We start from the raw sequence: 27402 nt of genomic DNA, 5'->3' as shown, positions 1-27402 counted from the left end.
GGCTGTGGTGTGCCAATGGTGCTGTACTAAGATCTCTCAATCTGAGAGTAGTTGCCAGGATTCTTCCAGTCACATTGCCCACTTTAGTGATCAAATAGGTGCGCCAATAGGGGAAAACAACCTGCTACATCAACTTGCTTCTCCCTAAGGTAATTCTTAGGTATTCCTCACTTGTGCACCTACTACTAAATGGCTAACTGCAGCATGAGGAGGTAATCTCCTCATATAAAACGGATGCAGGAGCTTAAGTAATAAAACAGAGGTATTGAAAGTGATCAGACAAGTAATATAGCTAAAGTTATTACATGAACAGTCCTGTGCACTCAAATCACTTTTTCTCCTTCAAATCTGAATGACTTCAGCTGTATCATAATTGTGTATGTTCAGGACCAAACCATATTTACTGAGAAGTTTTTTTGGCTACATGCAATAGTTGTTGATAAAGGGGCAAATGTGCTTTAAATTTACACTAGGAAAGCTAAACACTATTTTATTTGCCTCAGATTCCTAATATAAGGTACAGTATATTTTAAGACTATAAGGTCTGCCTCAGGTTGAGCTTGGCTCCTGATTACCACATGGACACATCCATGACAATAGCATGAAGTATTTTACCATTACCCGTTTCATTCATACATACACACACACTCTCCCTCACACATGTGATATTCCCATTTGGGGTAAGCCAAGGCTCAAAAGAAATAAATAATAAGCAAAATAAGTTTGAGGCATAACATAGTGAAAAATCTATGTTTTCCCATTTTTTTATCCTTGCATATCAGTTTCATCTTCTACCACACCCATCCACCAAGTCATGCTGCCATTAAACTTCAGGATTTCATCATCATCCAACCAGAATTCTTCGGCTTTTTGTTTTCTAATTTTCTGTTCATGCATATAACTTTATTATCAAAACAATGTGCCTAGGATTGCAATTTAAATATCTTATAATTATTACCTTACATTCAAGGATGCACTTTTTTGCTTGGTATGTCTGTCTGCCATATTTCCCTGTACAGATGTCTTCTCAAAGGGTCTCAAACACAAAGTCAATTTGATTATGAGATGATGTTTGAAGATAGAGTTTGTCTCATCCTTTAAATCCTACTTCCATTTGTTTTATTCATAATGTGCTACTGTTTTCACACGAGTCTTCTTAGAAAATACTTTATTTAAAATATCAAAGATTTTTGAAGAAGCAATGTGACATCTCAAGAAATGTTTCATTCTGGAAAAAATTAACTGAAACAGTATTACGTACAGATTGCATGGCAAAGTTGCTAATATGCCGTCAGGTGCAAGTGGATTCCCACAGAAGTTATCAGTCATACACAGGAGAAAAAATAATAATCTAGAATTGACTGAAATTATTTTCAAGCAGATCTTCAGCCACTGCCACGTTCATTTCCCCACTGCTTTTGGAACCCAAGAAGTCACATAACCCCATATTCTTTTTCCACCTCCAAATATAGGTCACTCATGCTGATTGGGGTACAGCCACTCAAGATTTTAAAAAATGAATCAGAAAGCTGGAGATTTCTGAATGGTGAAGTGGGATTGGAAAGAGCCCATGGCGGTGGAGAAGTCCTAGTTAGCATGGGGATGGGAAGTTGATGGGGTGGGAGATATTGGAGAAATGATAAGAAGATAAGCTTTTTTTATAGAGAAACATTGAAGAATTTGCTTATAAATAATACTTTAATACTCATTTATTATCCTATTTCATTGCTTCAGATTCCCTTGAATTTCATGAAACCAAACATTTCTTGGATTCTGAGCCAGCATTATTTTCTGCTCTGAACTTTTCTGCAAGAGGAAATATTCTTGTTAGAATTCAGAAAACACAAATATGCCTTTAATCTTTTTGAGGTGTGAATATGTTCAGGCATAATATACAAAGTTTAGTAGCCACTCAAAATCATCTGCTGCAATTTTAAACAAAATATACATGTAATTATTTAAAATTAAACTAAAATTATTACAGATTTATGAAGCTGAAACTGCTCTCAAAATAAAACTGGCTTCTTTGCTTTTATTGTACTAAGAAATTGGATATATTGACCCTCTTACTGCCACCTTGTTTCTTATATGCTTACAAAGTCAACAGGCTTTTCAGTTGCAATTCTGTGCTTACCTAAAATCAATCAAACACACTGAGCATGGGTTTTGCCTAGAAATATATTCATGCATCCATAATTATACAGGTACCATAGCCCTTGACTTACAACAATTCATTTAGTGACCGTTTGAAGTTATAACAGTACTGAAAAAGGTGACATGACCATTTTTCACAATTATGACCGTTGCAGCATCCCCAGATGCTTGATAGCTGGTTCATATTCATGACAGAGAGTCATGTGACCCATCTTTTGCGACCTTCTGACAAGCAAAGTCAATGGGGAAGGCAGATTCACTTAACTGTGTTACTAAGTTAATTGCAGAGTTCACTTAACAAATGTGGCAAGAACAGTCATAAAATGGGGCAAAACTCAACAAATTTCTCACTTGGCAACATAAATTCTGGACTCAATTGTGGTTGTAAGTCAAGAACTACCTATGTTTGCAGCCTCTTGTTTTATTTGTTTGAAATTTTGATTATACTTCTGCCTGTCCAGCACACTTGCATTGCCTCTCCTTTTTCCTTTTTGTTTAAAAGAGCATGTTTTCCCTCTCTGCATTACCTCTCCACTTTTGTATTTGATTTATATCCCCCTTCCATTCAGCAGCATACCGAGTGCTCTCTTCCTATTTTCCTCCATAACACACACACACACACACACACAAACACACACGGTGTGGTAGGTTGGGCTGAGAAAGTGAGTGCTCTCAAGTCACCTAGTCATGCTGCCTGGGGAATTCTGAAAACTTGAAGTCCATGTGTCTTAAAATGGCTGACAAACACTGGTCTAGAAAGTCTCCCTGTTTGAAATATGGAACCTCCTGGCTTTTACCATAGCAAGCTATTCTGGAGCAAGACTGGATAATAAGAACTAGGTGAATAATGTCATTTGGTTCATCATGTGGAAACAAGCTGCTTCAAGTGTTTTTAAGGGGCTGCTCACTAAGGAAGTATTGTTTGAAGACCCTTTCATGTAAGACCAAGTCTGTAAATCAGCCATCTCTAATCTCTGTTTGGCCTGAATCTTTTCCCAAAGGGAAAGGTGAACTACTCTTAACAGGCTCTAAGTGTGATGCTCTTACAACAATTGCTCACCAGCCAGTTTTTGAAATCCCAGGCTTATCAGATCCTCATATAAATGTTTAATAGGATTCTGGCCAGCCATCAGAACACCGTGTAACCAGATAAGAAACATTCTGTGTCCATGTTCCTTGTAGCTCTTTCCCCCTAAAGGATAATATAGAAATGTTAGCCTACTGTTTGGAGAAATGCTTCTATGTCATTTTTGGCTGCAAAAATTTGTTTCAAGAGTTTACCTAGATTCTTAAACTTTTTTGTTGGGAAGGTGAACGAGCATAAGGATACAGCATAAGGAAGATCAGGCCTATTAACCTGCTTTTGTTCCCTACACTAATTCTTGAAGAGATCTACCACTACAGAGATTGCACAGACAGAAATGTTGAGGACGATATTACACCACTGAGACATAAAAAACTGATGACATTAGTCTTTTTTATATTAAAAAGCTGTAGGAGACTGTTATTCAGCCCCCCTCCACCTTACCACATTAGCAGTCAAAATGTTTTTTGATTGCTAATGTTAAAATGTTAAATTGTTTTTGCTATCTAGGATGAGATAGCATCCTATGCTGTAGCTTTCTGTGGGTGAGACACTGGCTTTGGCAAGTACGATTTTTGAGAAAATAATAACAGGAACAGAAAGAATTAAACAGCTTTGGTGTTCCCATCTACAGTTGGATATTCGTTTGGGAAGGGCTCTATTGCCTCTCTCCTCGTAGTTAGGTATTTTAGTGCTCTATGGAAACAAAACAAAAATAGTTATTTTTCATATCAGAAAGTAAGCTCCTGGGCAGTAGCTTAAGTTTAAAATGTCAACTGTATAAAATAATAAACACTTAAGCTGTGCCACAATATTAAATAGGACAGAATTCAACAGCTGAAAGCTGTACAAAGGACATCAACATATAAACAAAATCCTGGGGCAATCAAAACATTTTATTCTTTTGTTAAAAATTGAATCTCCTTTGAAAGATCAGAGTATGTTCATGTCATAAAAGCACCTCTTCCCAATGCATTTATCTTACCAAAGCATTTAGAGAAAGGCCTCCTCTTAAGATATGAATCAAACATGGCAGATTTAAGCTGGTATGGAGAAACAATAAATATAGGTGCTGAAAGGACAATCAGTTGGGGTGCAAAGTAGCTTATAGTCAAGGGAAAAAGTTTGTATGTCTGTTTTTAAGGAAGGGATAAAGATGCTTTGTCTATCTGTTTTTATCAGTGGAGGTTCCTAGATGTTCAACAGTAAGGGAGGAATTGTCTTCTATAATATTTATATGCCTAGACCAGGGGTCTGCAAACTTGGCTCCTTTAAGACTTGTGGACTTCAACTCCCAGAGTTCCTCAGCCAGCAAAGCTGAGGAACTCTGGGAGTTGAAGTCCACAAGTCTTAAAGGAGCCAAGTTTGCAGACCCCTGGCCTAGACCAACCCTGTAGTTGAAGAGTAATCAAGTAGAAAAAATAGTTTTTCACTTAATGTAATGGAATGAGGCTCCTATGTCATATATACTAATTGGATGTTTATGAAATCTTGAAGGAATATTGTCTAGGGAGATTCTCGGTCATCTAGGTCATAGTTGTCTGAAAGGTGCTCTAAAGGCAAATGGACTGCTTTTTGAGGAAGAAGTAGATTTGTTTCTCATCCAAGAAGCTACATCAGTTGTGACTGGATGTGGGGGGGGGGCGGAATGGAAGGATAAGTATTGACAATTGACACTAAATGGTTGGAAGGATAGGTTCTGACAGGATGGTGGGGTGATGGTAGAAGGATTGTATTTCCTTGCAGTCATCTGATTGTTGGCACTCTCTGGGAGAGCCTTTGAGGCCACTTTAGGGTTTCTCTGTGTCCTCAAGGTCATCTGAATCAGAGTACAAATGGTTGTGGAATCTTCTTGGAACTGCTGAAATGACTCCATTGTAGATAGGAGATAGATGGTTTGAAAGAGGGGTAAAAGAGTCCATCTATGTTAGAATTGAACAGCCCTCCCTCAATAGAGTGGGAGGAATATGACACCACATATCTTCTGTCTACAATACAATCCTGTCTTGTTTGCAGCAAGAACTAGAAGAATTATCAATTTCCAAAATGCTTTTTACAATTACCAATTTCCAAAATTCTATTCTGAAGAAGTGTAAATATTGGAATAGACACCTGAAATATACTGAAAATTGCAGCTTTGATAGTGATGAAGTTCATAAAGGTGAGCTGTAAATCCATTTTTTTAGTGTGTTGAATTTTGACTGGCCTGTTTGCCAATATACTCCTTTGACATTTAAGAAAACTTCACAAAATGAAAGCTACAGTCTCATTAAAACTGAGTAGAAGGATTTTTAATGATCTTAAGTCCTAGTCTCTAACACATTCAACATACTGTAATGAAATTATGCTTTGCTTTTCTTTAAGCACACAATCACATATCAATTTTTCTATGTTAGCTTAGAAACAGCTTTTGCAAGAATATCCAATAGTTATTTTATTCTGATTTTCTTCCCTATTCAATTCTCACTGGCAGGATTCACATTTATAAAGGAGTCTATATCACTCAGAAATACTATGTTGAATTTTAGTTAAGTTTCCTGCTTTTGGAATGGAAACACTGGGGTGTTTTGTTTTTTTAAATCATCAAGTTACCTGTCCACTGTTCTTCTATTGCTTTGATTTGTTCACCTGTAAACTTCCAAAACTGTGCCAGTTTTACCCAGTCTCGCATTTTTAACCCATTATATGCTAGATTCCAAAGAGACGCACGGATCTGTTTTGTCTGCAGGTTGTGATCTTGTTTAAAAGATAGATTAATATTTGACATATCATTACAGAGATGCTCCTGCAAAGGAAATTTCAGAGATTAAATCATGTGTTCCTCAAGGAATTCATTTTCACTCAAAGAACTATAATCTTTGGATATTATTCTAAATATTTTACAAATTTTAATCATGTTGGATACATGTTTTTCTTTCCTTCTGTTCAATTATGCCCAATTGAATTATGTCCAACAAGGTTTTTCGGAAATAGTTTACCATTGCATCTTTCCCAGGACTGAGAAAGTAACTGGCCCAAGTGCCAAAGGCAGGACTAGAACTCAGCTTGCAGCCTGATATTTTAATCATTACATCAAACTGGCTCTCTAGGTATATGGTAGTGAATGTCAAATCCTATATCACCGGCTATGGCAAACCTCCTTCCCAGGCTGAAGGTAATCAACAACTGGCAGATGACCTGAATGAGTTTTACTGCAGGTTTGAAAGGAAACTACAGCCACCTATCTCCACAACCCCCATCTCAGACACACCAACAACAGCCAAGCCTCCTACAACTGACCCCATTTCATTGGGTTCACAACCCCTAGTGATCACAGAAAAGGAAGTGCAGGACCTATTTCACAGACAAAAGCCAGGAAAAGCTCCAGGCCCAGACAAGATAACTCCTTCTTGCTTAAAAGTCTGTGCTGACCAATTGGCCCCCATCTTCACCCATATTTTCAATAAATCACTAGAGATGTGCTATGTTCCTTCTTGCTTCAAACGCTCTACCATCATCCCAGTGCCGAAGAAGCCCACCATCAAGGAACTGAATGACTACAGACCAGTTGCTCTAACATCTGTAGTCATGAAAACCTTTGAAAGGCTAGTGCTTTCCTACCTGAAAACCATCACGAATCCGCTCTTAGACCCCTTGCAATTTGCATACCGAGCAAATAGATCAACAGATGATGCTGTTAATATGGCTCTGCACTACATCCTACAACATCTTGAGTCTCCAAAGACCTATGCAAGGGTCCTTTTTGTAGACTTTAGTTCAGCATTCAATACCATCATTCCAGACATTCTTCTAACTAAGCTAAACCAGCTACAGGTACCGGAACAGACTTGTAAGTGGATCACAAGCTTCCTAACAAACAGGAAGCAGCAGGTGAAGCTAAGCAAGATCACATCAAATACCTGTACAATTAGCACAGGGCCCTGCTCTCCCCACTTCTCTTCTCTCTGTATACCAATGACTGCATCTCCAATGATCCATCTGTTAAGCTACTGAAGTTCGCAGATGACACAACAGTGATTGGTCTCATTCGAGACAATGACGAATCCGCATATAGACGAGAGGTCGAATGACTAGCCTTGTGGTGCAACCAAAACAATCTGGAACTGAACACACTCAAAACCGTAGAAATGGTGGTAGACTTTAGGAAAACCCCTCCATACTTCCACCTCTCACAATACTTGACAACACAGTATCAACAGTAGAAACCTTCAAATTTCTGGGTTCTATCATATCGCAAGATCTCAAATGGACAGCTAACATCAAAAACATCATTAAAAAGGACAACAAAGAATGTTCTTTCTGCCAACTCAGTAAGCTCAAACTGCCCAAGGAGCTGCTGATCCAATTCTACAGAGGAATTATTGAGTCTGTCATTTGCACCTCTATAACTGTCTGGTTCGGTTCTGCAACCCAACAAGAAAAACACAGACTTCAGAGGATAATTAGAACTGCAGAAAAAATAATTGCTACCAACCTGCCTTCCATTGAGGACCTGTATACTGCACGAATCAAGAAGAGGGCCGTGAAAATATTTGCAGATCCCTCGCATCCTGGACATAAACTGTTTCAACTCCTACCCTCAAAACGACGCTATAGAGCACTGCACACCAGAACAACTAGACACAAGAACAGTTTTTTCCCGAAGGCCATCACTCTGCTAAACAAATAATTCCCTCAACACTGTCAGACTATTTACTGAATCTGCACTACTATTAATCGTTTCATAGTTCCCATCACCAATCTCTTTCCACTTATGACTGTATGACTATAACTTGTTGCTGGCAATCCTTATGATTTATATTGATATATTGATCATCAATTGTGTTGTAAATGTTGTACCTTGATGAACGTATCTTTTCTTTTATGTACACTGAGAGCATATGCACCAAGACAAATTCCTTGTGTGTCCAATCACACTTGGCCAATAAAATTCTATTCTATTCTATTCTATTCTATTCCTTCACAGGATTTTAGTTCAGTTCTTCAGTTTTATATGCCTCGTTCACCAAGCTCTGGCTGGTGCATCTTGGAGTATTAGTAGAGGCTTGACAATGCTGAAATCTGCTCACAAATCATGCTTTGGGACTTTTTAAAAAAATGCATACAGTATACTCTGCTTCTCCCAAATTGTCCTACTTCTTTTATACATTCTATTTATCTGCACAAAGTTATTTCATAGCTCCTTTCTATTAATAAGGAAATAGCTTATAACATCATAGGGAATATTGTGGAAGTGATCTCTCCTTGTTTGCATATAGCAAACATTTATAGAGAGGCACTTTCTTTGTTCAAAAACCAAATACTTGTTCTTATTTTCTTTGGCCACTCTTCGTAATAGAATATCATTTTCCTCCTTTGCCTGTGTTTGTAATAAGATTAGCAAATATATTTATCTAGCCTCCAAAGCAGCCCCTTCTATTCCCTTATGGTACAAAACAGTTGCTTAAAAAAATCTTGCCCATACCAGGTTCATACATAAGACATCTGGGAAGCTGTATATTTCCCTATCAATATAGTTAATCTTATCACATGGCATTAAGAAAGCCAGGTAAGAAAGCCAAATTAAATCTTATTTTATTTGCAACTCCTACTCTGTCCTCTATCTTCAGTTGTTTTCAGCAGGAGAAAGTAATGCCATACAGTAGAACCTCCTTGGTGTCTTCAGCAAAAACAGAGGTTTTACAGCTTTACAACAGGGAAAGGCTGAACAGATTTGCAATATTTCTGTGGGTCCTGTTCTATAGACCTTTGCCCAGGAGTGTCAAGGAAAGAGACATCGAGAGCTGGAACAGGGAACAAGTCCAGGGTCCCACATTACCGGGATGCAAAAAGTGCAATGGCCATGGAGAAGTGGGAGGAAGGGTTGCAAGTAATAAGCTGTCAAAATCTTCACTATCATCGACACAGATGACATCTTAATTCAAGGAGGTAATTAGTAACTAGATTAGGTAGGCTGATGATACTGAATGTATTTGGTATTCTACATACATGATTGTTGCCTTGTCTAGCTTTCTGTTTTATAATACACACATGTAGGAACAGTGGCAGAATCTGAGAGTGGAGTCAAAAGGCAGATCAGCCTAGAATTCCTATGTAGCCACAAGCAAAATCCAACCTCTCCCCCCCCCCGAATTCTGTGGACCCTTATCTAATTCCAAGCAGGTGCTGTTAGTTGGGAATATTCTTATGCACAGGCTGCAATAAGGACCCAGATTGTTGGGGGGGGCAATAAGTTGACTTTGTAAAAAATATACAAATAGAATGAGACTATTGCCTTATACACTGTAAGCCGCCCTGAGTCTTCGGAGAAGGGCGGGATATAAATGTAAACAAAACAAACAAACAAACAAAAAAAATAAACCAGTTTATTGGATCTTCACATATGGACCTGGTTTTTCATGCCTGACAGCAGCCAACATATCTAAGCAGACACATTTTGGATTACGCTTATGAAAATTGCCTTTGGAAACTACCAATTTCTACAAATAAAATAATTTCTTCTGTCAGTTTTTAACACTATCAGCTAAGAAAAAAATCTGGAAAGTCAAGATTTCGTTAGTAAATAGAAGAAGTTAAAAAGCAACCTAAGAATTTAACTTCTTAATATCTTATGATGGCATGAGGAAGGGCTGCTGGGCAAAGTGGAAAGGGAAAAGAAAGAAATGGGATACTTCTGATCTAAAATTTCCTACCAGTTCTGCAAGGAAGCTTCAAACTCCAGAACTAAAAATAAGTTATTTTGCTCATGAAATTCAACATAATGGAGAAACATGCTTGACCGATAAAGTTAAATAAATTGTGTCCTACCTGTTTCCAAAGGTAATATCTCTCTGCTTTTATAATCATGTCTACCACTAAGGCATGATTGCTTCTGGATGCTACAGCAAGTGCGGTTTTTCCTTGCTAAAATTGTTAAATTAAAAGTTGTCTGTTATTAAACTAAAGGTACACACACACACAAAATCTGTGCTAAGGTACAGAATATATTGCAAAACACTCTAATTTCACCACCATGTATTTTGAGAACGTTTTAAACAGTTTTTTAAAAAGTCATTTTGGCCAGCAACAGGCAATTTTTATAGCAATCTAAATATAATTCTGTATCGAAGTACGTAAAATGCTTTCATGGATTCTCTATTTCCTCTTAAAAAGTTAAAAATCCTGCAAACCAGTTAATGATTGTTTTTTACCATTCTGTGTAAAAGCGCAAGTATTTCCAACCTATTAAATTTGTAGAATTTTGAGATGACTTTTTTAAAAATGAGTTAGTGACTATAGGTACATTTACATGCCCCACTTTGGTTCAACCTCCACGATACAGCTTTCTTCCCATCCCTATAACAAAAAGCACTTAGGTTTTATTTTCTAATTTAAATTGATGTTTTTCATTTTTTCTCAATAGATAACCTTACACATGACATGAGTGCTTTGGTAATAATATGCCAAATATACCTAGTACATATTGGTCACTTTCAGTGGGTAGTGGCTGACAGGCAAGCTGTCTGCTAGCTGAAAGATACAATTCTCTGAAGTCTCATTTACACTTCGCTCCAAGATTCCATGCATGGTGTGCTGCAAGTCACATTAGCAGATTGTGTGCATGGTTGTGGTGTGTGATCCTGCAGGAGCAGTGCCTAGTCAGCAGATTGCCAACATGGCTGCTGGCACATCATATTGTGGTACACATACTGAAGTGAGAAGATCATACATTATGTCATCAGACTGGAATTAGTGCCCTCCTGTGTCAACTACCACCAACCTATGAATGGAATGGTGGCAGGTATATGGGCAAATCAAGTGAGGCGTGAAAGGAGGGGAGAGTGTCTCTCACTTTTCTAGAAATTTCTTGGATCAGGTGTTGCAAGTAATCCAGGATGGGTAATCTTAATAAAGCAAGAGTGGATTGTATATTAGGCTCTGAAACAGAGATAAATCTCTGATATGGCCAACTGTTAAAACTTAGCTCCTTCCCCAGCTTCAGACTCACCTCATGGTAGATAGAAATGAGTGATTGTTTTTTCCACCATCAGGGAAATCCATCTATCACTTCACAATAATTTGCCTCTGTTGCAGATAGTGTATCCAGATAGCAGGGGCACAGGATCCAACAGATCAAAGCTCCACCCCTTTTTAATAATTGTGTGAAATTGCACATACCTAAAAACTGTGCTACTTTGACCTACATTCTGTCTTTTATTTTTACATTCGCCCTGCAAACACCTCTGAAAAATATTTAGACTAGCTGTTTTACTTTTGAAATAATTACCCTTCTTGCCAAATGCATTCTGATACCCCCCCAAAAATCCCAGAAGCCTCAGAAGAGAATAGAGAAATGGAACTATCTCATTTCTAGGATCTTCTCTCTATCTTGCAGCTGCCAAATTTTTGGATTCATTGTAGTTCCCTGACTTCATGATAAAATTACTGTGCTGGGAGCATACACTAATATTTCATTAATCCCTTTTTTTCCAACTAAATTCAATTCTATTCAAATAAAGCCTAAAAAGTTATATATTTATCCATTTACTCATCTCTTTTGGTTGTTAAAGGGGCTTCATAACATTACGAAGAAGTTGATGGCCTACCAATGGCTAATTGATAATTCATTGTGGAAGCAAGGATTTGGACTCAAACAACTTCCTAGTCAAAGCCCAACAAACTATCTGCTGTGATGCACTGCTTTTAAGATATCCCTCACATAGATCTAATAAATGACCTGCTTTCTAAAGTTGCACAGGGTTTATTTCATTTTGCTGTGGATAATCTCATCTAGGCAGCAATAATGTTATTAACGAAGCTGGAATTAAATCTGCTTTTGGGTAAGTAAAGAAAATCAAGGCTGCAGGCATGACTATTACATCACCTCTATCATCATCCTCAAAGGCTGTGTTCACACAACACCTTTATCCAGGGTAAACAAAACCTAATGGTTTCACTCACTGGACATGATTAAATTTGGTAAATTTAACTTTGATTTGGTTTTGGTGTAATAAAACCTGACATGTTTGATTAGCTCATACTTAAGGTAGTGTGTGATTCCAGGAAATGGATCAACTTGGTACCCTAGTTAAATATGCTGGGTGAATGTAGCCAAAATCGTGTTCTGTAATGGGAAGCCTTATAGCTATAGAATTCAACTACTTATATTTAGAAGCCTGGTTTTTCCACTTAACAACCCATGTGTTCATTTAACAAAGGCATTGGGGAGAGCATAAATGGGGATGTCATTAAGGTAGGTGGTTCACTTAACTGCCCTCCCCACTTTCAACCATAATGGGCAGGCTCCCTTACAGTTGTAACTCGATGATTACCTGTACTACCTTATGTCACAAATACAAAGAACAAATACTGTTATTTTATGTCTGCCACTACATGTCTTATTCCATTATCCCTGTTTTAAGGGATAACCTAAGTCAAGAATTCTATTGTAATAAGGGATAATCTGAAAACCAAACCAAGACATGCAGGAAAAATGCATTTTAATAGAAGCATGAATACCTTATCTACCATGCTGAAGTTACAGCCTGCCTTTAGCAGCGTTTCTATTATTTCCACATTTCCAAGGTCTGCTGCCAGATGTAAAGGTGTTTGATGTCTCTTGTAGATGTAAAGGATAATATTATTCAGAAATCTTTTGCATTAGAAAAATGTAACAAAGAAGTTAATATTTGCATTATGCAAAGAATGGAATTAAAATGGCAATGGATAGGTTTGGCTCAGGGCCTGTTGCAAGTTTCCTCTTCTTGCAAATATAGATATATGGATCAGGCAGTGCACTTTCTCACCGGCAGTCCTCTTTCTCCCATCCAATTTAATTCTAAATGTGTATCCATCCAAATCTGTATCTGTATTTTTTATTATAATTGTTTTAAATATTAATTTCTCATAAAATATTCTGGAATATTTTAAAATCAGAATAAATATGTTATTCAAACTTTTTCTAACAATAAACATGGCAATGTTGTTGTTTGCTACTCTGTATGTATTTTTGTGGAAATTAGGAAAAGTAGCTGGATGTCTCAGGAGCCAAGAAGCTGAACTTCTAAAATGGAGATTTTCTCTCCTCTACTTTTGTTAAAAATTCAAAGATTATTTCCCTGGTAATTTTGTCTCAGAGGGTTGTGTTGGTTGAAAGTCAAAAGCAGTAGTCCGGACAATGAGCAGCCAAGCCATAAATCAAATTATAATATTTACACACACACACACAAACACACAAAAAAACATATTGTGTCCAATATTCAACTTATATGATTCTAACAAGAATTTCTTACCTTATTTAGGCAATTTATGTTATGGTTTGCCTTTATTAAACTATTTATCACTGATAAGTTGTTTTTTGTGATAGCCAAATGTAGAGGAGAATTATTTTTCTGTAAAGAGAGGATAAATAACATCATGAAACTATTTCTTATTGATAAGAAATCATGCTTGACCAGATTGAAAAGTTTTAAAATATGGTGAAAACCTGTATTAACAAATCAAATATATTATTCCAATAAGGTTATTCAAGACTTCCATTATTCCACTAAAAGCCACTATTCAAATGGTTAGATTATGCATTTACTTTAATTGAACTTTATGAGTATTACATCCATTACAAAACTCAAGTTTTATTTCAAACGTGCTAGAATGTTAAAATGCTTCTCTCTTGATCATAGATATTTTAATTTCATATATTCAACAGACTTCTCTCATGGTATTCTATCATGCTGGTGGTAGAGTTTTATAAAAGCATAAACCAAGGCTATCTTCCAAGAGAAAGTAAAAAAAGTCAAAATGGCAATCACAACTATGCAACTGAAGCACACCCTTTTTTATATCCATTGCGACACAAGCACAAGAAGGTTTTGATCACATGACTGGCCATCATCTTGACTTTTTTGAGCCTTCTTTGTAGACAGCTCAAGATACAGACTGTTTGGCTACAGTCCTAATTAAATTAGGATTATTTAGTTATCAAGTAACATAGCAATATATAGATTGCTAAAAGTCTTCTACTCTTTAATGTTTTTGTTAGAAGACCAGTATTGCCAATCAATATTTTTTTGCAATTTTGTTAAAATTATAGAAAATCACTTAATTATTTGCATATGCTGTATCTCGTCACACGAACACATTGACTGTTTGTCATACTGTTTACAACTTTTACTTCTTTTTATTAATAAATTCTGAATTCTGCCCTGCCAATTTTTCAAATCCAGGTTTTTTAAAACTAATTTCATTCAGCCATTTTTCAAATCACAGCTACTGCTGTTTGCACAAAACTTTCATCATGTACCTTTTTATAGTTAAATTATGTGATGGATTTTTGAATGAGGAGGATGAGCACTTCGATTCTAAAGCAGCTTCAAGCACAAATTTATTTGCAAAGGAATCTCTTGCAACTGTAGCAAATATATGAGGTAGATATATTGTATGTCTAAAAATGTTAAGGGACAATTCCTCCAGCTGAACATTTTTACTTATATTTATTTTACTTATATTTATTTCAGAGTTAGGCATATTTTAATATTCACTCAGCAAAACTGAAAATAGAATGCTTAATTGATTTAGGCAGACTGTGGTTCTTCTCATTTTATGTCTTGAATATACATAGCTGTAGCTATCACCACTTTCAGAGAATGTCAAGAAATATCAGGGATATAACATATGAGAAAACAACAATAACAAAAAGTCACCTGAGACTGAGCATCCAGATCAATGTTATGACTGATAAGAAATCTGACCAAAGGTGTGTGTCCATTTTGGGTTGCAATATGCAATACACTGGCATTGTGCTGAAAGAAATATGTTTAAAAGAAGGGAAAATAATTTTGAATGTTAATAGTACAATGTAATTCAAAGCTGTGTTATGCTAATAACACAAATTGTTTCAGAAAAACCAATTAGGCCAATCTCCAGAAAACACATTTGGAGAATATTTCCTTATCTTTTTCCACAGTTATTTCATGTTTTATCAAAGTCAACGTCAAATACATGAATAATGTTTTCATACTCTCTTCTACCTCGTCTCCTTACGTATTTAGTTCTGATGGAGAAACTCTGGTACCTTATGCCATTGTTTCTAATGCTACTCATATTTCCTTTATTTAAGGAAATATGAAATATGATTTAAGACCAATAGCGGGTTTCTACTGGTTCGCCCCAGTTTGGGCAAAATAGCAGCAGCGGTGGCGGGAGGCTCTGCCCACCCACCCGAATGTCATCATGGGTGCTCTTCTGCATGTGCAGAGCGCCGCATGCAAGTGAAGCAAGCACGCACACACACGTGTTCACAGTTCCGAACCAGTAGCGAAGGTAAGTGAAACCCACTACTGTTTAAGACGCAATATTTTCTATGAATGTGGGGGTGTGAAGTGAGAAAGATGGTTAAGAAAGGAGAAAAATTATAGTTTACCAAATCAAAATCATGTCACCTTAGCTAAATGTATCAGGCTAAAGTTACATTTGTATATTCGCTTCATAGTAAACAAAATTACTTCTCAGAAAATATGCATTGGATTACTGCTGGATGACATGGAAAGCAGAAAATGAAGTTTTAAAAAAATCATTATTATAATTTCCCTAATAGTTGTTCCATATCATTAATTTGAATTAATGGAATGCTTAAGGCATACTATTAACAATAATTTTACTACTGTTTTCTTCAGTTTCCTTGAACTTGTATATTAATGTCGCATCAAGATCCTTTTTATTAGAAAAATAAGTAATAAAGAAGACACTAAAGTGAGATGGAAATGAGTTAACTGGGACTATAAAAATCCAGGTGAATACCATCAAATGATATAGAGAACTGTGAATCTAGTGATCATCTGGATTTTGCAGGCCTACTATACAAATTTCACAAAAGCAATTTATCTGGTTTTTAATTCACGAGAAGGAAAATTCAAAGAAATATTATCTCAATAAATTAATAAAGAACACCATGTATATCTACATACTTTGTTCAAAGTATTGATATCACTTCCGGCTTCCAGTAAGAGGTCGGCACATTTTTCATGGCCTCCTTCAACAGCCATATAAAATGGTGTTTCGCCATTCTGAAGAACAATACAAAAAAGAAATATGCATTAATGTCAGATACAACTGCTTATATACAGCTACCCAACATTGGCTCATAGGAGGTAAGAACAGATAATTTCTATGAAATGGAAGAATTATTAAAGGTAATTTTTCTATTGAAACTTTTAATATGGGACTGCAAAATATGTATTTTTCATTTCATTTCAGCAGTTATTTTTTCATAGGGGGTTCATGTTTAATAATTGATAAAAAAATCTCATAAATAATGGTAACCCTAGTACCGATCATACACAATGATTGATTTTACTTGTACATTACCAAATCAATATAGACTCATGACAATTTGCCAAACAGTCAATAATAAAACATCTATAGACAAAACATCCACAGCAGATATAATTACAAGGATTACAGTAATGAACTCCATATAGGGCTATCCTTGAAACTCCAGAGAAACGGTTGGTCCAAAATGCAATGCTGTTGGTGGTGTTGGGCATGCTGTGTTATGCCTGTGTTATTGCTCTGCAGTCAAGCATGGATTATCAGTTGGCTTATTACAAATCAGGGTGCCAGGTATTACCTTAAAGCCATTCATGGTATAAAGGCCTAATTTTTTGAGGGACCACCTGTCTTCAATTGTTTCTGCCTATCTGGTATAATTTGGCAGAATGGGCATGATGTGGGTCCAATTGATTGTGGCATCTTGTAGGACCCAGGAAGCAGGCTTTTCTGTCTCCCCTCTACATTCTTTCCATCCAGGTAACATAGTAAAAGCCTGCCTGAGTCTTGAGCATGAGTTGCCTTCTTGCATTTTTATTTACAAAAATAAAGATGCCCCCCACCTTTTTTTTTTGCTTTATGCATCTTTCAGCCTACTTCTTGTTGTTTTTTTTACCTGATTGAGTTCGTTTATATCTTCCCACTGCTGAAGAAGAATCTCTACTACATCACTGTGGCCATTTTTAGCTGCTAGATGCAAGGCAGTGTTTCCTTCCTACAAAAATGTACAGAGACAACTAAGAATGTAGGCTTGAATAAAAGGGAATCATTTTTCCCCTTTATTCAAGGGGAAAATAAATAAAATGAATGAATAAAAGCAAACATTTTTGAACCAATAATAATAAACATAATGCAAGATCTTTAATAAAAGAATGGATACAGGGGTTTGGTACACTGGTATTCTGATAAGAATGCAATCTGCCATTTCAAATAAAATATGCTTTTAAAATATGTATAATTAAGACACTGTTCAATATGTTTACAAATTATCATTTCATTATTTGGCTAATTAAATTCTGGGGGAGGGAGTAAAAAGCAGCAGAAAGTAAATTGTCTTGTGGGCCACAAAGCTCCCCCCCCACCTTACTTTTTAAGTGATCCCTTCTTCCAGAGCCACTCAGGATTGACACACTAATTCAGTGCAAACAGCCATATAACACCAATATGACTTTCTTCTGATTTTTTTCACAGACAAAGCAACCAGACTTCTGATAGACATAATACAAATGTAAGACATTGACAAAGCAATGTAGCTTTGGTGGTCCAGTTTCAAATGACTCACAGCCTAGTAGTGGGCCACGGCTCAGGGGTTGGGGACCCCTGTTCTAGCATCAGTGTCCAATTTATGCTCAATAAATAGAAAATATGGCTTCACCTAGTGGTGGGTTTCAATTTTTTTTACTACCGGTTCTGTGGGTGTGGCTTGGCGGGCATGGCATGGCATGGCTTAGTGGGAGTGGCATGGTTTGGTGGGCATGGCAGGGGAAATAAAATCTCTATTCCCACCCCACTCCAGTGGAAGATTACTGCAAAATCCCCATTTCCTCCAGATCAGCTGGTACTTGGGACACAGAGAATAGATGGGGGTGGAGCCAGTTAGAATTTTTGCTACTGGTTCTCCGAACTACTCAAAATTTCCGCTACCGGTTCTCCAGAACTGGTCAGAACTCGCCTCTGGCTTCACCTGAAAAAAAAATCTACCTGCTGATTTTAGGGTTTTTTTCTACCTCCCAAGTGAAAGCTAGACAAATCTTAAGTGAAATGATAACTGGAGCAGTGGTTGATTCTCTGGAAGTGCTTAAGTGGAAGATAACAGGTGCTTAATATAGAATAGAATAGAATAGAATTTTATTGGCCAAGTGTGATTGGACACACAAGGAATTTGTCTTGGTGCATATGCTCTCAGTGTACTAATATGCACTAAAACAAGAATTGGACTCAGGGCCCAGTGTGTATGTTGGAGAAAGATTCTTGTCATGTGACAGAGCAGAGGGAGAATTTGCAGTTGAGAATATTTTGATGAAATGTAGCTAAGTAAGGACGTGTGGAAAAAGGAGCAGGTATGGATTCCAGCAAGCCAACAGCACAGGAACTGAGAGGAAGCAAAGGCCAGAAACTATTTCACTCCGCCAAAGATACTGACAGCCTACAAGCATATAGCAGCTGTTCCTGCCCGCACAGTGCAAAAGCCACTTCAGCAGTTCATAAAAAGCATCTGACAGAAACAGAAGCCAACTAACTTCAAGATGGATACTGTACATGACCTCTAAAGACGCAATAACTGTCTTTAACTCAACATAGCTCAGCAAAAGAGAAAAAATGTTTAAGATTCTTTAAATGAGATGGACTATGGTATAGGTGTGGCATAACATCAGTGGTGTATTAACCATTAAACAGACTAAGCACATGCTTAGGGCACCAGGCCCAAAGGGGGCACCACAAAGTTGAGAAAGAAAAAACAACAACAATGAAGATTTGAAATTTTTTTTTGATAAAAATTGAATCTTGGGGCACCAACATTTGCCAATGCGTAGGACACTAGTGAGCCTTAATCCACCACTGCATAACATATATTATAGGTTTAGTGATGAGTGATAAAGTTCAGAAATAAGGTATTTTTAAATATCTATATATAATCAAAATCTCTCTAGAAATGCAGGGACAATAGCAGTAGTCTATTCATGCTCTGCACCATTTCCCAAAAGAACCCTCTCACAATTTAGTATATGACATACAAAATCAAAGAACCATCTTTATAAATAGACTTACCTTATCCTTTTCTGAGGTGAATAAATTAAGGGTAATCAACTCATTTATCATTTCTTCATGGCCCATTTCAGCTGCCAGGTGGAATGGCTTTCTCTCTTTCTGTGAGGAAAGTGAAGTTAAAAGACACTAGGGAAGAAAATTGGTATTCTTCAAAGATTAATTAGGGGTAATGTGTCCCTTTGGATTGTACATGGTCCCCAGCCAAACTACAAAATTATTTACAGGTGATCTACAAGAATGCTGAGCAAGAAGATGCTCAAACTCTGCATGACTATCTTCTGGTAGTGCTACAAGTGCCATATGAACGTAAGACACACCAGAAGGGTATTTTATTTAAGCAAATCTGATTCAGGATGTAGCAATGGTCTTCCAGTCCCATCATCTTACTCAGAGTTCCGCAACCTTTCCGGCTTTGCAAACTGGCGGGGGAGGGGAAGGGATGGTTCCACACGAGCAACCAGCAAGTGCATGTCAGCACAGATCTCCACACACCCACTGCTCTTGCAAATGGAGTACATTTCCATGGTCCAGTTCCGAACAGCTCATAGCCCAGTAGTGAGCAATAATAATAATAATAATAATAATAATAATAATAATAATAATAATAATAATAATAATAATAATAATAATAATAATAATAATAATAATAATAATAATAATAATTAATTTTTATACCGCCCTTCTCCCGAAGGACTCAGGGCCCCCAGGCGGTCATGGCCTGGGGGTTGGGAACCCCTGATCTAACTTATTTAAAGTAATGCTAAAGAGCAGGTCTGTAGGGTTTTTTTAATGGAAAGTTTTCTGAATGTTGCTCAAATCAGAAAACAAATCTTTTAATCTTCTTGTATTATTATATATGTGATGTGACCCACGGTATATACATAATCTTTTAGAGTAGATTCCTCAGGATCACACATAGCTCCTACAAGCTTGTAAGAGCCCATCAAAAAGTAGTTATCAGTTTGCAATCTTTAAAGAAACAGAAGAAGAAAGTCATAAACGGAAGTTAACCATATCAATTATATTGGAGTAAATGAATGTTAATGGGATATGGTGGCTCAGTGGCTAAGACACTGAGCTTGTTGATTGAAAGGCTGGCAGGTCAGCAGTTTGAATCCCTAGTGCCACGTAACGGGGTGAGCTCCCATTACTTGTCTCAGCTTCTGCCAACCTAGCAGTTTGAAAGCACGTAAAAAATGCAAATAGAAAAATAGGGACCACCTTTGGTGGGAAGGTAACCGTGTTCCATGTGCTTTTGGCATTTAGTAATGCGGGCCACATGACCATGGAGATGCCTTCGGAGAGCGCTGACTCTTCGGTTTTGAAATGGAGATGAGCACCGCCCCCTAGACTCGGGAACAACTAGTACATATGTGCGACAGGAACCTTTACCCTTAAGTGAATGTTATTTTTATTAAATTAAAATTAAATTAAAATTTATATTTTAAAGTTTATATTTTTGAGCCAAGACTTTTGGAGTGTAGCCCCCAAATTTACAGGCCAAATGCAGCATTTAGCCCAGCAACAGACAGGTATCTTGATGCATGCTCAGAATTACTGCAGAAAATAGGCGTTATGAATATATGTAAAAGATCAGTTAATGTAATTCATAGCGTATGGTTAATCAAGAGGAGCCAGAAATACACAACCCCAACAATATCTATAGGCTTGTGTGTGTGTGTGTCCATCTAAGATGGCAAAAGGATGGGCATAGCATTGTGATGAAACTGTGTTCCTTATAAATGTACATATAATATTAACACACTATAAAAGGAATGAGACTTGCATAATGATGCTGCACCCACCAGCATCTTTGCCAGGTTTGAATGTAAGCAACACTGAATAAAACGAAGGTCTGTTCTATCAATATTCATGAAATACAGATAAAAAATTAATGGTAGCTATATTTATAAACATGCACAGTATTTTAAATAAAAGTATTCACATAAACATTGCTAATATCCATTGTCTAATTGCTTATAGTATTCTTTGCACTTATAATACCTCATCAGGTTTATTGAGTTCCATCAGGTGAAGATCTCTGATAAAATAATTCACTATTCTAACACTATTGTTCTTAGCAGCAAAATGTAGGACATTCATGCCTTCCTAAGAAAAAGAAAGAACAGTTACTGAAAACAGAATTAGAAATCCTTCTGTTGTATACATGGCTGTTGCTAATTTGTATCTTGGAATAACATACCTGATTCTTTGCTTTTTGATCAGCTCCTGCTTTAATCAATATCAGCATTATTTCCAAATTACCAGACCATGCAGCAAGATGAATTGCAGTAAGACCATGCTTCAAAAATAAGTAAAATAAGTAAACATAAACTTAGAAAAGATAATGAAATTCAAAACTAGCTTTTAAAACTCTGTTTTATTGGAAAATAGGTTGACCCCTCATCTTTGTGGCAGACTCTTAGATACTAGAACACTGCTATCATATTAGCCCTAGTCCTTCTTTTCATTAAACTAGACATACCGAATTCCTGCAACCGTCTTAGCCTCCAGAGCCCTAATCATCTTTGCTGCTCTTTCCTGCACTCTTTCTGGAGTCTCACCATCTTTTTTACACCATGGTGATTAAAACTGGATACAATATGCCATGTGTGGTCTTACCAAGGCTTTATAAAGTGGTATTAACACTTTATGTGATTTTGATTCTATACCTCTGTTAATGTAGCCTAGGACTGCTTTGGCTATTTTGGCAGTTGCAACAAGCTGCTGGCTCATATTTAAGTGATTGTTCACTATGACTGCAAGATCCCTCTCACAGTTACTACTATTGAGCCAGGTACCACCTATTCTAAATCTATGCATTTGGGTTTTGGGTTTTTTTTGCCAAAATGTAGAACTTTACATTTCTCATCACTGAATTTTATTTGTTAGATAGGGCCCAATGTTCAAATCTGTCAAGATCCTTCTGTATCTTGAGTATTGGCTATTCCTGCCAGCTTGGTGTTGTATGCAAATTTGATAAGTTCCTTTCTATCCCCTTGTCTAAATCTTCAGTGTCTCCACTGAATCTTACAGCACTTCAATTTTGCCTTTAGCCACCTTTAGAATGGCTCTATTACTTTATTTCTTATCTAGTTAGCAGGAAAACCCTAAACGACATATTATTAATCCAATTTTTCCAATAGCCTGGGCATGATTAATCAGAGATATTAGAATTAATGTTTTTGTTAAATGTATTGTAGGAGGAGAGATGCTTAGTGTATGCTAGCCAAAGGTCAGAATGACTCTGGTAGTCTCTTTTCAAACTAACAGAGAGGTCCCTTACTCCCAGTCTGTGGCAGGCCACTGGTCCACAGCATGCCAGAAACTGGGCCACGCAAACAAGTAAAGCCTCCCAGCACACAGAAAAACTTCTCTCCACAGAACTGGTCTCTGGCACCCAAAGAGTTGGGAACTGCTGGACTAACACATATTATTAAAATTCCTTGAAAGAAAATATGTTAGTCTAAAATAGTACTAGGGGATTCCTTCTTTTTCATAAAAGAGGCTCTAAGTCTATTTCAGCTATTATAAACATAGAAGTAAGAAATCAGTTGCATATACCTTATCTGCAATATCAACTCTAGCTTTGTGATGGAGAAGAAAGTCAACTGCAGATATATGATTTCCTGCAACAGCAAAATGGAGGGCTGTGCGCTTCAACTAAAACAGGAAATAAATCATTGGGAATAAACACAGAAAATCAGAAGCAAAATTAGACATAGGAAGCATTTAAATTGACTTAATTAAACTATAGCTACTATTTAATCCTGTTTAACGCATCCTTCCTAACGCATTCCCCTAAAACACATCAATTTGTAAGCCTCCACACCTATAGTATAAGCCCAAAGAAAGGCGTAGCTTCTGTTTCATCTTTAAAATGTAGATAGAAGATAGAAAAAGACATAGTAAAATTTCAGTACAACAAATGATTTACCTTTATATAAAATTCAAAATTCATTGTTTCGTTAATTAATTAAATGTATAGAAGTAGGTTCATTATATTATCTTAAGAAAAGTTTCTATAAAACTTTAAATATTAATATTAGTGATGATATTGCCATTATTTGTCATTGTTCCAGAAACAAACTATATAAAGGAAAAGAAAAGGAAATGGAAGAGAAAAAAATAAAATGAATAAATAAAACAAGTTAATAAAATGAACAAGAATTATAAAAACAATATTAAGTTCTATATCTCTTACCATTGCATCTAAAGGTGGTTGATTGCATTTAACTTATAAATATTCAAACTGCTCCTAATTATTATCTTTACATCAATTACTTTTCCTTTAAAAACCAGACTCTTAAATGTCTAAGTATGTGTAACATATTGGGTTTTTCTGGAACGCTGAGACATATATTTTTATGTAATGTATAATATACAGAGGAGCCATTATTGCTTAAATTTATCAAAGTAGTGTTCTGGATATGCACTGTTCATTTTCACATTGCTGCATATTCCCTAAATTTGGTCTCCCAGTCTCATCTTGTCCACACAGTTGTCTCTTTTCCAATGTTGGGACCAATTTTGACCATATGGCCAAAAGGTTCAGCCCATCAGTGAAACAACTGACTGGTACAGCAAGACTGTGCTTCCTTCTGCTTGCCTCCATTCTCAGAACTGCACACCTTTAGTGCAGGGAGAAGGCCAAATAAAAGTCCCAAAGACTAAAGAATAAATACTATTTTTCCTAAATTAAATGGAAGAAACAGAATATGTTGGTGAGAGAAATTCACTATACTTTTATACTTACAATATTTACAGCATTAATATTAACTTTTTTCCTAAATAACCTTTCCATAGTGTCCAGATTATTAGTTTTAGCAGCATGCTGAAATTCTTTCTCATCTGGAAGCACTGCAAAACAAAGAGCACAACTTCTGTGATACTGAGGAAATTCTGATAATAATCCTTAATGCCTAAATTCAAATTACTTTACTTTTTCCTAAAGTGTTGAGAATCTTCTGTTATAATACTCCCATGAGGAAGTCTGGGTTACAGTACCCACAAATATCTGGTAACTATTACAGCTGAGTTAGATTTTAACTTTTACTCTTCTGATTCTAGTCCAGAATCTAAAGCTAGTATATCACACTTCTATTAAGCAATATGGGTATAATTTTTTTATTTGTATTTCCTTAGTTTTCTACAGGACCATATATCCCTATATATAATTAGAATCAAGTATTTAAACATAATTTAAAGTTTTTAAAATTCTACAAAATCCAGAACCTGATTATCTTCGGGATTACTTACTCTGAAACGAATTTGTGCATTTAGTAAGATCTGTGAGAACAATCCATCTACTGAAAGGCCCATCTCCATAAGAGTACCTTCCATGGGACCCCTGAAGCAAGATCTTTTCAAGGGCAGCTTGATGTTAGCATTATAAGGTAAACTAAGAAACCAAAGCCATATAGATCACAACTACTTTTATTATAGCAGCTATAGCAACAGACTCTTACATGTCTGAATGTGCTTCCCCTCCCTTACTTTATCTTTGTGGGAAGAAGAATGGGACTTGTCTGGGATGTTTACTTACCTTATTTTCTTGGACAGGGCTCACACCTCTCTTATCTGACCATTGCTTTGGTAGCAGCTCCTCCTACCATCCTTCAAAGCTGTTCCCTATGCCCTCTACATTCCCCTTGTGAAGCACAGCTTGCTTTTATAGAAAGCTCATGGATTAATGTAGAGGCTAAGATACTGGACTAGTGAATTTTTTAGGTCTCTCTTAGACATGAAGGCTGGCTGGATGATTTTGGACCAGTTACTCTCCCTCAGCAGAACCCACCTCACAGGGTGGTTGTTATGGGTGACAGGAAGTAGGAGCACCATGTATGTATGTATATTGGCCTTGAGCTGATCAAGAAGAAATTGTTGCTAAAAGAGCAACATGGGAATAGTTTAATGAGTTAATTAATTAAATTACAATAAAGGACAGGAACTGGCAAAGGAGATAGCTCACCTGTATTGATGTTTACAAAAATAATTTTTGAATGAGCAAGCCCACCTTTGTAGCGGTGGCTACCATGAAAAAGAGCTGCAATACAGCATATAATGCTACCAGTCAAAATGATACAATATGGTGTTCACAAGCATTATGAAATAACTGATTCTGTTTTCTATTATGAAACCTAATACATTGGCCAGATTAATTTTAAGTTTTTTTGTTTGTTTGAGTATGTCTTTGGGTGTTGAAGGTGTTGAAAGTTTTTGTTATTTAAGTCAGAGTTGACTATGGGCATTTGTCTGGACTAGTCCTTGCGGTTTTTTTCACTAGAGTTCAGAAGTAGTTTGCCATTACCTTAGGGGTGAAATCCAGCAGGTTCTGACAGGTTCTGGAGAACTGGTAGCGGAAATTTTGAGCAGTTCAGAGAACCAGTAGTGGAAATTTTGAGTATTTCCGAGAACCGGCAAATACCACCTTTGACTGGCCCCAGAGTGGGATGGGAATGGAGATTTTGCAATATCCTTCCCCTGCCATGCCCACCAAGCCGACCACGCCCACCAAGCCACGCCCACAGAACCGGTAGTAAAAAAATTTGGATTTCACCACTACATTACCTCCTTTCTAGGGCTGAGAGAGAATGAATGGCCCAAGGTCACTGGCTGGCTTTGCACCTAAGGCAAGACTAGAACTCAGAGTCTCCCTTTTTCTATAGCCTAATCTCTTAACCATTACATCAAACTGACTCTCCAATTTTAAAATAAATAACTGTATTTTTAAATTTCCTCTGAATTCAAATGAATTTTTTAAAAAATGCTTGCCACATAACATGTAATTTGCTTAACCTTAGGTAACTCCTTCCTCTTAATACTCCAAATGTGACATGATTAAAATTAGAATGAACTATAAATCAATTATCTCCCTCCAGGAAACTGAAAGCTTAGAATAGAATAGAATAGAATAGAATAGAATAGAATAGAATAGAATAGAATAGAATAGAATAGAATAGAATAGAATAGAATAGAACAGATTTTTTAATTGGCAAAGTGTGATTGGACACACAAGGAATTTGTGACCAGTGTACATAAAAGATACGTGCATCAAGAATTCTAAGGTACAACACTTAATGATAGTCATAGGGTACAAATAAGCAATCAGGAAACAATATCAATATAAATTGTAAGGATACAAGCAACAAAGTTATAGTCATACAGTCATAAGTGGAAGGAGATGGGAGATGGGAACAATGAGAAGATTAATAAGTAGTGCAGATTTAGTAAATAGTTTGAAGGTGTTGAGGGAAATATTTGTTTAGCAGAATGATGGCTAACCCTACCTCCAAGCTTTTTCAAAGGATTATTTGAACACTTAGTAGTTCAAAGGAAGATTATTCAAAGTTTTCAGAAAGCCCTGAGAATTTCAATTCAAATCTGGTCTGGATAGGACTTCAAATGTCAGAGGGGTTTCAGTTGGAAATTTCATACAGGAAACAAACCGCTGCCCTGTTCGATCCGTCTCTCTGTCTAGAGGATTTCCTCCGGGGCGGCCTCTTTTGCCTGCTTTTTAACTCTTCGGTATCAGGGGAACCTTTGCAGAAAAGAGGCCAGACAAAAACATCCAACCAAAGGAGCTGAACGCCTCGCGATCCACAAGGGGCGACGGGGCTGGGCTCCAAGCTTCGAAGAAGAGAGCTGCGTGCCGGAAGAGACCCACAAACCGGCGGTCTCGGCCAAACCAAGGCTTGGAGAGACCCGCCCTCCGCCTCCCTTTCTCCGACACTCACAAGTCTCCGCGTTGGCCGCTTCTGCTGCGGCTACCGCCTTCGCGCTATCGCCTTCCTTCGGAGTCAGGTTGAAAAAGCCCCTCAGCTCATCCAGGCCTTTCACGGTGCGACTCCGGATTTCCTCCATGGCGGGGCCTGCCGAAGCAGCGTCCTGGAGAACGGCCGGCGGAGGAAGCCACCCAGACCAGGGCGGGTGCCACTTTCTAGGGACAACTCCCGCTAAGCCGGACACAACCGGGTGTGTTAAGTTTTCTTCGTTAAGAGAGCGAGAGAGGTGGATTTGAGAAGGAAACGTTTATGGATTAGTGAAACACTTTCTGGATTAGTTCTGCTTTTCATATTAAACTTTATGACAAT

General features: G+C 37.1%; 1 protein-coding gene across 3 annotated transcripts; it reads right to left on the bottom strand.

The window, feature by feature from the left end:
• Positions 1-26: 26 nt before the first annotated feature.
• On the bottom strand, positions 27-27402 carry ANKDD1B (ankyrin repeat and death domain containing 1B). Of its 3 annotated transcripts, XM_058169243.1 has the most exons (16): positions 26599-27188; positions 24569-24671; positions 24066-24169; positions 22874-22972; positions 21513-21611; positions 21314-21418; positions 19310-19408; positions 17157-17255; positions 16180-16278; positions 14917-15015; positions 13510-13608; positions 12737-12835; positions 10046-10141; positions 5831-6023; positions 3215-3346; positions 27-1806 (listed from the first exon to the last, which is right to left on the bottom strand). In XM_058169243.1, coding segments are annotated over exons 2-16 (1482 nt in total). In that variant the 5' UTR covers positions 24570-24671; positions 26599-27188; the 3' UTR covers positions 27-1747. The 3 variants fall into 3 exon arrangements, with proteins under 3 accessions (XP_058025226.1, XP_058025227.1, XP_058025225.1); XM_058169244.1 differs by lacking the exon at positions 24569-24671; XM_058169242.1 differs by lacking the exon at positions 24569-24671 and having other exon boundaries at positions 28-1806; positions 27046-27402.

This window comes from Ahaetulla prasina, chromosome 2 (genome assembly GCF_028640845.1).
Source record: "Ahaetulla prasina isolate Xishuangbanna chromosome 2, ASM2864084v1, whole genome shotgun sequence".
Lineage (NCBI taxonomy): Eukaryota > Metazoa > Chordata > Lepidosauria > Squamata > Colubridae > Ahaetulla > Ahaetulla prasina.
The sequence above is the reverse complement of the archived record's forward strand: the minus strand, read 5'-3'. Positions and strand labels throughout refer to the sequence as shown.